Source organism: Ostrinia nubilalis, chromosome 4 (assembly GCF_963855985.1).
Source record: "Ostrinia nubilalis chromosome 4, ilOstNubi1.1, whole genome shotgun sequence".
NCBI classification, from domain to species: Eukaryota; Metazoa; Arthropoda; class Insecta; order Lepidoptera; family Crambidae; genus Ostrinia; species Ostrinia nubilalis.
In genome coordinates this window covers 13,580,521-13,594,346 of record NC_087091.1, presented here as the reverse complement: position 1 = coordinate 13,594,346, position 13,826 = coordinate 13,580,521, and the positions used below count along the sequence as shown (strand labels likewise).

Here is a 13,826-nt window from a genome sequence, read left to right as displayed (position 1 = left end):
CGCGACGAAAGCTTAAAAAATGGAGTAACTGATCCCGTTTTCCCAAAATTTCCCTTCACTACTCTGCTCCTAAGTATACTATAACCTGCCCAGGAGTATGAAGAATAATTGTACCAAGTTTCGTTAAAATCAGTCGAGTAGTTTTTGTTTCTATAAGGAACATACAGACAGACAGACAGACAAACATTTTACTAATTGCATTTTTGGCATCAGTATCGATCACTCCCTGATAGTTATTTTGAAAATATATTTCATGAATTGACCTCTCTACAGATTTATTATAAGTATCTATAGATAAATAAATAATACTTACTACTCCTATCAGAATAATATTTAAATCTCATTGTCTTCTTTTAAGGTCCAAAAATTTTAAACACCCCTATACTATTATGAGATTAATGCCCGTTTTCACCATCAATCCCTAATTTTTAAGGGATCCCTATGGCAGCAAAATTCCTGTTAATTGTTACCATAGGGGTCACTTAAAATTAGGGATTGATGGTGAAAACGGGCATAAGTCAAAGACTCCTTTTTCTTGAATGTTCTCATGAAATTCCTTGATCTAAAGAACATAATGGTCAATGGACATCAAAATCTTTTCACCTGTATAGCCTGACCAGGAACATAAAAACCCTGGCATAGAGGCGCGTCAATTGCATTTGATAGTGCAACACTGAGTACAGTCGTACCTGTGTTAAATTAATAGGCTAACTTTATGTATCAGGATTCAGGATTACGGGCTAATTTGATATTTTCATAAATTAACGAAAAAATATTATTATAGGTAACCTGGTTTACATAAATTAAATGAAACCATCAATCGAGCTAGTAGGATTTATTTTATTATTCATCAATAATCAAATTCAGAACTTGAATATTCAACTGCAATGTTTGCTCATGAACGCTTCAAACTCGGTACTTCTTTCCCAATTCCATAAAATTCAACACTTAGAAAGTGACAAAAAAATTTAAAATAGGTAGTTGAAACAAACCACAGCTAATTTTCATAGTGGACTGTACTATGCGATAAACATGTCAGTCAATTTGACAACCTTTGTCGGAAACATTATTCAATGAAAATATTGTCCGAACCCTTAGTATTTCTCTTCGACAAATACTTTAACACATTGTAAACCACTTTTCTTTCACGACTATAAAAAGATTTTAGCAATTTAATTCACAAAATCAATTGCGCACATTTAAAATAAAGTTTGTTTACACTTTGACAGCAATAGACTGACATGCAAGGTGACATGACAATGAAGTTTTCAGTTACTGTTGCCATTAAAAGAAATTAGTACCATTAGTTTTCCGCAACATGGCGAGGGTTTTTATGTTCCTGGTCAGGCTATAACTTGTGCTATTTAATATTATTTATATTAGGCCATTAGGGACAATAACAATCTATGCACTTATGAGTCATGATTATAAATGAGTGTATCGTTGGGAGATTTTATTCTAGGTCCTTTTCTTATCTATTCAGTTGTGTGTGATTAGTAAATGAATTTTGAGTTGATGACTTGGTTTTAACTAACGACTTTCAAGTACATACAAATTAATAAATTAATTGTTTGCATTTTCACATGCTAATTAATAAGAATCTTCTAGGAAACTTAAAAAAATACATTCCTTTGCGTATTTTGTTTATTTTAAACACATGACAAATTACAATTTTCAAAAAAGATTATTACAAAAATACTTTCTTCTATGGTATGGTATTAACATATTAAGTTATTTATTGTCACATAAACTTATAATATTCATGTTTAATATTCTTTTGTCAATCTTTGTAAACAATTTTTTTGTTTTTTATTGTCACATAAACTTATTATTATTCATGTTTAATATTCTTTTGTCAATCTTTGTAAACTATTTTTTTGTCTATTTTATTGTTTCTTTTTCCTGTCAGCATTATTTATTTATTTACTAACTCTACCAGATCCAGATTGCACTAAAACCTGCTTGAAAATTAATAAAAGGCACAAAAAGTAGTTTAAATCAAGAATTACATTTACATTTGGCCGGCCGTTTGGTGTAGTGGTTCAGAACGGACTACTATGCCGAGAGGTCCCGGGTTCGATTCCCGGCCGGGCAGAAATTGAAATGATGAATTTTAATTTCTGTGACGGGTCTGGGTGTTACTATGTATAATATGTATGTATTTATAAAAAAAGTATATAAGTAGTATATCCGTTAAGCTAGCACCCATAACACAAGCATGTTAATTGCTTACTTTGGGGCTAGATGGCGCTGTGTGAGATTGTCCAAAGATATTTTTATTTTGTATAAAGCTTCACAAAAGTTAATCATTTGTTTAATAAAAAACACCATTCCTTGGCATTTTAATTGAAAGTAATTTAAAAAATAAAAATCCCAACTTGTCAAACAACAATTTAGGTGTTCATTTATTTGATTTTTGAGATCGGCTTCCATATCAGTTGGTGTACAAGGTTAGGTATTATGTCCAATTGAAATAATGCCTTTACAATTATTTACTGGCAATTTATAATAGGCAGCGGTGGTGAAGTGCGCCAGTGTGCGTTGGTTCTGCGCCCGCGCTGCCGTGTTTTCGATTTCGTTGCCGCGCGCATTCCTGCTCCGAGCGAAAGTTTAACTAGTATCAACATGAGTCTCGAAACAAGAAACAAAAAGGTCTCGGAGACTTTTGAGAAATACAAAATAGCCCAGTGGGGGAATGGGCATGGAAACGGGAACGTTAGAGCGGTCAGTATTATTTTATTATTTCACCTTTTTTGCGCGCGTTATGTCAGTATTCAGTTGTAACAGATAAATGAAAGTTGGTGTATATCAACTTTGCAATTATTATTGTTGTTAATTAAACAAATCTATAAAATGTGTAAATGTCTATCAATTAAATACTTTTGTCTATTTCATACTTATTTTAATTTTGTTAGAAGCAAAAAAATCAATTGTAAAAACAACAAACAATAATATTTACATCTAGTCTCTGTCGGCAGCTCCTTTCCCTTTAGTGGAACGAGTTTAATATCATTTTTTTGTGAAAATCTAGTGTTTCCTTTTTCAGTTTTTGTATTAAAAATCTAATTTAAAAAAAAAATCAAATCTGGAAATTCCATTTAATATTTTCGGAATCGGATTAAAATTATTTTTTAAAGGAGATAAAAGTAACCTGAAAGGCCTCTACATTTTACTAGTGTTATTTGATTTAAAAACTATGTTAGAAAATAAAGATCAATGTTAATGCAATATGTAGGTTTTAAGCAGGAAAACTTAGGTGTGAGTTTTTTTTACTCATACTTTTTTGGGTTGTTTGGCTGTCTATTTTTATAGATTGTTTTTTTTTGTCGTGGATATTTTTAATGAGAATTATCAGAATAATGATCTGATAAGATGAGATCCTTGCAAGCTAAAAATTGTTTTATTTTCGGGTTGCTGTTAAGAATACTCTGTTTTGGTTGGTGTTAAAAATAGTCAATTTCATAAAGAAAACACGGAGATTTTGTTTTCTTATTATTGAAATTACATAAAAACCTAGTGCATGAGCCATCACAGAGCGTCATTCCGACATTGACGTTATTTATGTGGTTTCAGAGAACAGATTTAAACAATTAAACGTTTTTGCAATTACGTTTTATAATTTTGTCGTGTGAAGTGAGCTTAATTGACACTTTCACCTGTTTGTTTAATTCAATGATAGCTTTCTTTCCGTTCGAAAGCACTCGCATGGTTCACATGATTGTGTATTTTGATATTTGGACACAATTAACCTGAATATTAAATTTAAAAAGGTATTGTAATTTGTAAAATGATCATAGGTAGAGTCAGAGTAATAAAACCTAGAGTTTTTTTCAGTGTTTTACGCGCGGTTGCACTTTTTACGCGCTTTTGTAAGCGTGAGCTTAAACTTAAAAGTTAAGTGACCATCCATAACGCAAATTTTATTAAAATAATCTTTCTTAATTTCAAAAATACAGTTTAAAATAATCTAAAAATACATTGTTTTTCTCTTTTTCGCACTTTCGTAGGTATTATGAGTTACCATGATGTATTTTCTTGATTCGACCGATTTGACGCACCGAGGAACTCAGCTAAAATTACTAGGTTTCCTGATCCTCGACAGAGGTCGCGGGTTCAATCCAATCCCCGCTCAATATACCTTTAATTTAATCTAATCTGGGCGTATTAATGTCTCAAAAAGAACGTTTACCTGTTGTTTTTTTGCGCATTGTTCAAGCTTTGCATAGTTTGAGACCATACAAAAAGTTTAGATATCTAAAGGATAAACGACGTAAAGGACTAACTTTCAATTACTAGCTGGTTTGTACCAATCAGGCGCAGAACAAAAAAAAAACAAACAAACAACATGATCATGCGACCACTTAGGCCGTGTTCGTTATTAAGTAAGTTAAGTCAAATGCAGTAATGTGCAGTAAGCAGTTATAGTATTATCTCACTCGCGCGTTATGCAGCCAGCATGTTTACGTAAGACGCTTGCTTTCTCTACATTTCCTATGCTATACGATTCGGATGAGTTATTTTGTTAACATTCACATGTTTGTTAGGTTTTTTCTGTCCACAATATTGAGAACGTATGACGTGATACGTATCAGGCGTCATCTATTGCCAGCCAGCTAATATTGATAACTGCCATGCAAATCCATTTATTGCGGTTTCGTTCTTGCTAGATTTGGCTAACAGATAAGGACCAAGAGTAAAAGAGTTAGATGAACAAAAGCCTATCGTAACAGCATTAATGACAGTTATTTTGCTGGAAGTGCCACAAACAAAACACAATCTCCCGCTTTTTCTAATCAGCCACTTTAACTTAGCCGTCTCAGTGATTAAATCCTTTGTACCTACCTATTATGATTTTTCTAAAAATAATTTACGTTTTGACACATTTCTCTACAATATTTGTGTTATCATTTGGCTAGATTGATTGATTTTGATAGTTAAAACAATATTGATGGTCCAGAATCCGAAAAAAAAATGAAGGGATCTTCAATAACATACAGTTTAATAAAAAATAATAATAATCAGGATAAGTACGTATATGTTTTTGGAAACCTTATAGGATTTTTTTGCAATAGTTTATCTGTCTCTATAAAATTTTTAATTAATGCAAAATATGCCAATTTGGCTGCACAAATCAATTGCAATTATTTTATTTGGTGGCACAATAAAATAAAAACCAGGGAAGAGGAAGTTTTTCGAGCTTTATGATCTGCTATATTAAGCAAATGTTTTTTCTTTTTATTTGTTGTTCAATCAGGAAGTTCGGACAACATAATGGAAAATGCTTTATGTAACTGTTATATCTGCACTCTCAAGGTCAATTTAAATTGTTTTTATAGATTTGATTTTGTTTTTGCGATTGTTTTGTGCATAAATTAATATGTTCAATTTGTTTGACCCACTGCAATTATGTTACAAAAATAAACTTTATTGTTAGAATGTTCGATCGAATTTCGTGACTCACGCGCAGAAGTGCTGTTGTACGGTTGCCATAATAAAATTTAATTTCTTCAATAACTTGCAGTGTTACAGTTTAGGTCCAACCATTTAAGGCATAAAGTTTGTGCTATCTGCTTATCTTGTTAATAAAACTATTACAATAGTCAGCATATCAACCTACCTGAACATTTCTCAATTGAATTTGAACCTTAATGTAAACATGTAAAATACAAAGTATCGGGAAAATTCTTAATGTTATGAATGACTGACTGTACTCGTTATGATGGGTGTTTTATAGTTTCGTGACCACAACACAAACGTAACGTAAAAAATTATACACGATTGCGTTGTAAACACTCAATGGAAAAGGTTAACATGGTACCTTTAGGTTTCTTCCTAAAGCAAGTAATATAAATACAATACAAGTTTTTTCTAATACTATGGCTTTATACGAGTATATTTTAAGTAATTTAACAATCATTAATTAGGTATTAAGTATTCAACAAATTGACAATAGGAAATATGTAAATCGAATAAGGAAGCGAAAGGTCTGAATTAATTAAAAAAACCATGAATGAATTACTTGTCTTTTTGTTTTTTTCATATCTGGCTTGGTGTGATAAATCTGCATAATCTCTTACTTATGTTAAAATACAGAATATTATTTTATTCTCTATAAATATGTTTTTTTCTTGTTTTATTACCGCTCTACAATGCTCTAGAAACTTAGTTATTTATACTTTACCGCAATATTATTATTAATGTTAGGTATATTTTATTTTAACATCACCATTTTTGTTGCAGTGCGCGCAAGTGGCGACGAATGTGGTGGAACAGAAGCACCAAGTGTCAAGAGCGACGAGGAGCAGGGCTCTTGGCAGCAGGGCATTCCGAGGCAGCACTGTATGGTTCACCGGCCTCAGCGGTGCTGGCAAGACCAGCATTGCCTTTGCGTTAGAAGCCTACCTGGTTTCCAAAGGTAAGAATTTTCATAATTTGGTATACGGGACTATTCCCACCGCTGTAACTCCTGTGCAGCCAGGGTCTACAGCTTGACCGCCAATAAGTGAAGGTCCAGTTTGTCTCGGGGGAAATTTAACTGTCATTGGACCCGTAACAAAATTAATCAGAAAAACATAGGAGTTCGAATTTAAGGTTCGACTTCCCTCCATTGCAAAGCGGATGACAGGTGACAAACAAAGGTTTAGTAACCTTTAAGAAAATCATGGTACTTATAGTGAATACAAAGAAGATTTCTGGTGGAGCGAAAGCTACTGCTAAGTCAAGGGTGACCAGTATCAGTAGGACAGCTCACAGCAGCTGAGCCGAGGTGGGCTGAAGCTGAGCTGAGGTAGCACTGTATGGTTCACCGGCCTCAGCGGTGCTGGCAAGACCAGCATTGCCTTTGCGTTAGAAGCCTACCTGGTTTCCAAAGGTAGGATTGTCCTTGCATCTATGATCTATAGGTTACCGTGACGCTTAAATGTAGGCGCGAAAGCATTTTATGTGTAGGTAGAGCGACCATGACTCGCACCATGACATGAGCTTTGCCATTGCCATTGCGTTAGAAGCCTACCTTAGTTACAAACCAAAATTGAGAACTATCTATTTGGTTCTATCTTGCATCCATGGTCATCTAACGGTTACAATGACGACCCTTTAACTCAATTTTACGAAAACAAAATAAGTTGAAACAAACTGTGCCTAGTAAGACCACAGTAGAAGAATTTTATTGCTATGGCATGGCAGCCGCTGTAACATGGATATGTCAATTGCATCAATCTTATCATTTGATGACAAGATTATTCCATGTTTTGATGGAAATGCTAAACCGTTTTATCGTCAAAATTTTCCCATTGTACGAAAACGATGCGTGTTATAAGAAGTCACGGCCCTTTAGAGCATGTTAAATTAATTGGATTCTCATGAGATTTAATTATGGATCACGAAAATTCTAATTGTTATGTTAATATTCAACCACGTGCCAACATGACCTGAATAGAACTATGTAATACTAGACGCCTTGGTGTAGTAACATAATATTTACAATGTAATCAATCATTACCGTGCTGCCTAAAGGCAGTTTGCCAGTGCCAACCGTTGTAACTGTTTCATTGATGAAAATCATCTACTGCCTATCAAAAACAACCTTTTGTTTTTTTTTTAACTTTGGGAATGGATTGTTAGACTTTGTTAATATTTTTTTGCGTTTATCTATTTATTTACTTAGGTACAAGTTACAAAAAATTTCAAACATTAAAATCATAAATTCTGACAAGGTCAATATTTTTTTGCTTAGCAAAAAAGTTAGGCAACAATAAAGTAAAGTTTGTAAATAAAGTTTTGGCATAAAAAATATGAAGCACTGTGTCAGAAGGTGATTGTACCTTTAAATGTATGCATGTTGAATACATTTTATAAGTATTTTATGCTATAATAAGATTTTTAAAGTAATCATGTATGTAAATGAGTTAACAAAATTGAGACTAGACTTCGTACTCGCTCCAATGTCAAAATTTATTACGAAAAGGTTTCTAAAACAGCTATTAATAACGTCCTTTATTTGAGAAGAGTTTAAGCTAATCTTGACACAGTCTACAGTAAATCGATAGCAGTAGTCTGTATTTTTATCATTCTCACGAACATTTTAAGCATTAAAGAGTTTTTATTATTATTTTTTATTGCCTCTTAAGCTAGCGAAGTGTATTGCTGGTTATTTATCATAGCTTAGCAACCTGAGTAGTAACGAAAATTATCTTAGATATCGATTTACGTAAATTCCTTATAAGTAGTACAAAATCGTCCGTCAACGTTTTTCTTACAAACTTCTTTACCAATATGATAACACTTCATTCAGAGCTCTTTCCATTGAGCCTGTAGCTAATCGAAATAAAAAAAAATAAAATTCGTTAAAATATTTGTGGTAGGTATGATTTGGAAATATTTAAAAAGACGATTCGGATTGAATCTTTGCTTTATCGATTTTTGAGAGTTGTTTTAAAAATACGAGATTGCTTTCAGCAACATTATGATGATCATGCATTCTCATTGATGCGCCAGCACATTTGAATAAACAGTAGGTATCGTTGCAAAATGACATCTATTACCAACTTCATAAGGTGCCAGTAGGCGTAGCTTAACGTGCCGTCGACCGAACACAAAATTGGTGTTAAATAAGCCGCGGTTATCGCTCGCTAATGGCTAATTAGTGCAGCATGTGTGTGAAGGACATTTTTTATGGACGTTAAGGATATTTAAACTTTTTTTACGACATGAAAGAGATCAGTTGTCCTAGTTCCGTTATTTCGGAGTAAATCCACAGGGCATATTGTAAGCGATGTTTGGTCAAAAAGCTGTAAATAAAACTAATGCAAATAAATACATGACGTCACCGTAAAATTGTTTTAGAGTTCCACGTGTAGTGTTTGTCAAATTAACACAAAAAGGAAGTCTTAGTTAAGATTCGTTTTAGCTTTTATTGCCATTGGTTACAATAAGAGGCCACCGTTGCCAATTGAAAAGAACAATGAATATTATCTGTTTGTATTGGTCTGGGTGTTTTCTATATAGGACCACCCCGACTAAGGAAGAAATATGCTAACACAGCGTGGAGAGTGTAGGCTAAATCCTCCATTTACATCTAGTTAATTGGAGAAGGTCATGGTCCAGTCGTGGAGAAAAAATGACCTGATGATGATGATGATGATGAAAATAACGAACCCTAGCTTGTGTCTGGTTTAGGAATAGATGGCCCTGTTAAAAATGTCCAAATATATTTATTACATGTTTTATCCCAGGCATCCCAGCATACGGTCTCGACGGTGACAACATCCGAACCGGTTTGAACAAGAACCTTGGCTTCAGCAAGGAGGATCGCGAGGAGAATATCAGGCGAGTGGCTGAGGTGGCCAAGCTGTTCGCAGACAGTGGAGTCGTCTGCCTCTGCAGCTTCGTCTCGCCTTTCGCAGAGGTAAGGGAATTTAACTTTTATGATTAGTAGCATAATGCCCACTTTCGTAATAAACAGGTTTTTGATTTCTTCTTTTTCTTCTTATTTTGTTTATTGCCAGGACTTTGGCGGTAAAAGTTGGCGACCTGTCATTTCGTTTTTCCCGGCAATTTTTGACAGCTCTAATTTTTTTTTCTGAAATGCTGCAAACGCAAAGGAACTGCTATTCGCTCATAGATTTTTTTTGGTTTGTTACCGCTGTTTGTTAGCACTAAAGATGTGTTTTGTTTTTATAAGACCCAGTATCTTGGTCTTGTTGTATTAATTCCTCATTGCCATAGATATACGATCCTGTTTGATGTGTTTATGTCACTATGCAATTTGTTGCATCAGACATCCCAACAAGCTTGGAATGATAATAACTTATTTGATGTTCATAAATTAAATCATTTCATTTAGCATTATTTGTTTATAAATTATTATTCATAAAAGCATAATAATTTGCAGTCAAGTCACCCACCCAATTATGCCAAAATGACATAGGCCTCTATCTACAGAGTATTTGAAGCTAAGCAATTTAAAACTACACATTTATAATGGTTCCCAGCAAATGCATTAAATAAATGGTTATTTTTAACTAAAGATTTAACTGTCTAGTTCACCGTTACTATAAAATTGATTTCCTCAAACCAGTATAAGTTAAGTACTTACTGGATACTTGTGTATCTTGCTCTACATATTTTATTATTTGACTGCACGACGCAAAGGAGTGGTAATTTGTTTATTTCTATATTGTATGCTTATTTCACTTTAGGTACATTTTCAATACGGACAGTCGAATTCTTGCCCAACTGGTTTTTAACTTGCATTGCATTCACTCAAGTCACGGTCAGGGTTAAATACCAATACATTTGTAGTAATTAATTTTCCGGCATAGATATTTGTGAATGTGTACCCAGATGATTAAATACTAGAAGACCTACTCAGATTATGTAGCTTCAATTCCCACTTCTTCTTGGAAATCAGAAAAGGCTTAGTAATTTGTTAGTTAAGGAGAACGCTAGCCGGTTTAAACCCCCAAAAAAGGAGAATAGAATCCGGCTTTACTCCCCCAAAAAAGAAGAATATAAAACTAGTGACCGACCGAATATTCGTTTTCGTTTTCGGCCATTTTCGGCCAAAAAATAGACATTCGGCCATATTTTCGTTTTCGGCCAAAAACCAGCCGAAGCTTCGGCCAAACCGAATATCAGAAATACGTGAATAAGATGGTGACGTTTATCGTTCCGATATCTTCGGGAGTGAATCTGGTGCACTCATTGTTCCAATCAGACTTGAACGGACGCGGTATTGTCACACTCTTTTGAAGTTGTGAAGTGAGGTTACGTTATAAAGGGTGTCTAGAGATAATTTTCCAAGTTCAAAATTGAATACAAATAAAACCAAAGAGTTTTCATTAAGTTTAATTGTTTCAAAATAGAGTCTTATGCGGATTTGAAATACGCCATGAGTCACTGGTCGGGAGCCTACAGAGCGTTCGCAGTTGAACAATAAGTATTTGAAATGTATTGTCAAATGATCGATGAATGTCTGATACCACAACTGCATCCCGGTCAACTACGTAACTCTATTTCAGCAAGAAGGTGTCTCACCACACACGGAGAGTACCTCGATGGAGACACTGAGGACTATTTTTTTTTTTCAAATAAATGATCAGCAAGTACAGGGACATACCCTAGCTGCTTCGGTCACCAGATCTCACACCATGCGACTTTTTCTTGTGGGGATATCTCAAGTCAAATGTTTACAGCAAAGAATCCTTAAATAATTCAGGTTCTGTAAGAAAATATCCGCCGTGAAGTTGCAGGAAAATTATTAGCGCGATTTGCTCTCGCATAGTTGCGAATGCAAGGGTCCGGCTGTGAGAGTGCCTATAGTAAAACGGGCATCATTTAAAAGACATTGCCTATAAAAAATTAAATCCGCATTGTTAAACTCCAGTTTGCATTAGTAATAAATAATAAAAAATCATTAATTTATTTGTATTTATTTTTGAAGTTGAAAAATTCCCACTGGACACCCTTTATTTCTTCTTCACTTCCCAATATTTCATTATACACCGGAAATAATATTCTACTAAGAATTCATAATTATTTTTTTTGTGTTTTAATGCCGGTTTTCTTTAATCAATCCTTATCAAAATCAACTGTCAAACGTCATTACGTTTTTGGTCAAAACATTAACGGTTTTCAAAGTTTTTACATAATTTCAGATTGAAATTTGAGAGTTGAAGGTCATTTTCGTTTTCGTTTTCGTTTTCGGCCGAAAATGAGACTGCAGCCGAAGCTTCGTTTTCGTTTCCGTTTTCGGTTGAAAATCCATATTCGGTCGGACACTATATAAAACGCTCGAAGTAGGCTATGGTAATGACGTCTCCATACTCCAAAATGGGAGACAGACTTACCAGTTCTGAAAATGAGATTTAAGTACACAACAGTGTTAATATTACATAACTAGCGGCCGCCCGTGACTTTACGCGTTAATTGATCCCGTTTTACTCCCTTAGGGGTTGAATTTTTGCAAAATCCCGTCTTAGTGAGTTAGAATAGAATAGAATAGAATATTGTTTATTTGGCACAATACACAATATAGGCAGAATACAAAATAAAACATACAATATAGAGTTAGGTGCTTGTTCCAAAAGGAACCATGCAAAATTTGAGACTAGCATTTGCAGTTTCTGAGATTTCGTGATGAGTGAGTGAGTCATTCAGTCAGTCAATCGCTTTTATAATATGGAGCTGTTAACTAATATACTTTGTGTCAAATCAGGAAAGTTCGGAAGTTTTTCCTTGTGTTGACAAGAGCGGTATAATAAATTGCGGAAATAGATAGTTAATTAAGTATGTTTTACAATAATTATGTTTATCTTAGTTTACTGTCACGTAAAATGGTCTGACCAGTTTATCGAGGACCTACATTGAAATTAAGACAGACTATGAAATGAACAAATACAATCTATTGTACCTACCACTAGGTCAATCGAGCGAAGACAACGACCGATAAATTTGATCGGTCATCACCCTTAAAGGTCGCAGCAGTGATAGAATTAATTCGGTTTTAATGTTAAATTAATGATGGAATAGTTTTCCTTTAATTTTATTGTAAATTTTTTGACTAGTGAACGAACTTGTGTGTGAGTAAAGTGAGTTAGATCGATGTCTGATATTGATCGTCCCTTCACCTTTCACTTTAACAATGTTTGGTTACTTTGGTAGGATTAAAGCCAATATGTGATATTTTGGGTTTTGATATATATGTTATGGTTAATGTGATAAATTGAAAATTATTAATAATAACCGGTTATTATGAATAATTACCGACAGTCGCGGTAAAAGTGATAAATTAATCACATTTAACAGTGATTATTTAATAATTCAACCTTAGTAGGTAACAAATTTCACAAAAGAGAACAACATCTTGTGTACGTGCTCGTGTACAACCAAACTTTTGAACGTTTTGATATCATATATTAATATAATTTGGCATAATGAGTTTGGAATGTTTCTTGCATAATATTACTTTTCCATGATGCCCATAACATAATGTTTTGATTTAAAGTGAAAAATAGGTTAAGGTGCGGCGGCCTAAGCCGCCTATTTAGTCTTATACACACATAAATGACCTCATATTAATCACATTTACCAAATCATGCGGTAATTATTCATAATAACCGGCGATTATTCATAATTTTCACATTTATCTGGGGGCACGGCAGTGCCCCCACCAAGTCGAGCAAAAAAGCGGCACGGCCGTACCATCCTTTTCTCGAAGCAATTCAGGCCATTTTCGACCGCCTGTAACTTCGTTGTGGATAAAACTAGAAGGCTGAATTTTCATTAGCTATGCAGGCATTGTAAAGACACGGTATATTTAAAATTTCATTCAATTTGAACCAGTAGTTTAAGAATTATAACGGGTCAAAGTTACTTAATTTTGTCACTCACTGACTGACTCACTGACTCACTGACTCACCGATCATCAAAACTCTAAGGCACTTCTAGCAGACCTAGAAGCTTCAAATTTGGAATATAAGTAGTGTTTGGTGTATGAATCAAGGAAAAACTAAAATATTTGGGGGCACGGTAGTGCAACCGCCAAGTCGAGTAAAATTTTTCAATTTCGGTCCAGTTTTCTAGATACATAACTGCTGTCTACAAAATACAAAAAGAAATGATATTTGGGGGCACGGTAGTGCAACCGCCAAGTCGAGTAAAATTTTTCAATTTCGGTCCAGTTTTCTAGATACATAACTGCTGTCTACAAAATACAAAAAGAAATGAGATCCCATCAAAAACAATACTTGTCAAAAAACCCAAGTCTCGCAACTCAGTTGTTCTACGGTAAAAAGTTGTGAGATCCATGTAATACCAAGTCCAGG

At 34.1% G+C, this 13,826-nt stretch overlaps 1 protein-coding gene across 1 annotated transcript in view; it reads left to right on the top strand.

The window, feature by feature from the left end:
• The first annotated feature begins 2,517 nt into the window (after positions 1-2,517).
• The window catches only part of LOC135071208 (bifunctional 3'-phosphoadenosine 5'-phosphosulfate synthase), a 31,980-nt gene continuing 20,671 nt past the window's right edge, over positions 2,518-13,826 (top strand). Inside the window, exons 1-3 of the mRNA XM_063964984.1 lie at positions 2,518-2,724; positions 6,241-6,415; positions 9,234-9,406. Coding sequence (XP_063821054.1) covers positions 2,626-2,724; positions 6,241-6,415; positions 9,234-9,406 — 447 coding nt within the window. The 5' untranslated portion in view covers positions 2,518-2,625. The remainder of the gene's footprint in view (positions 2,725-6,240; positions 6,416-9,233; positions 9,407-13,826) is intronic.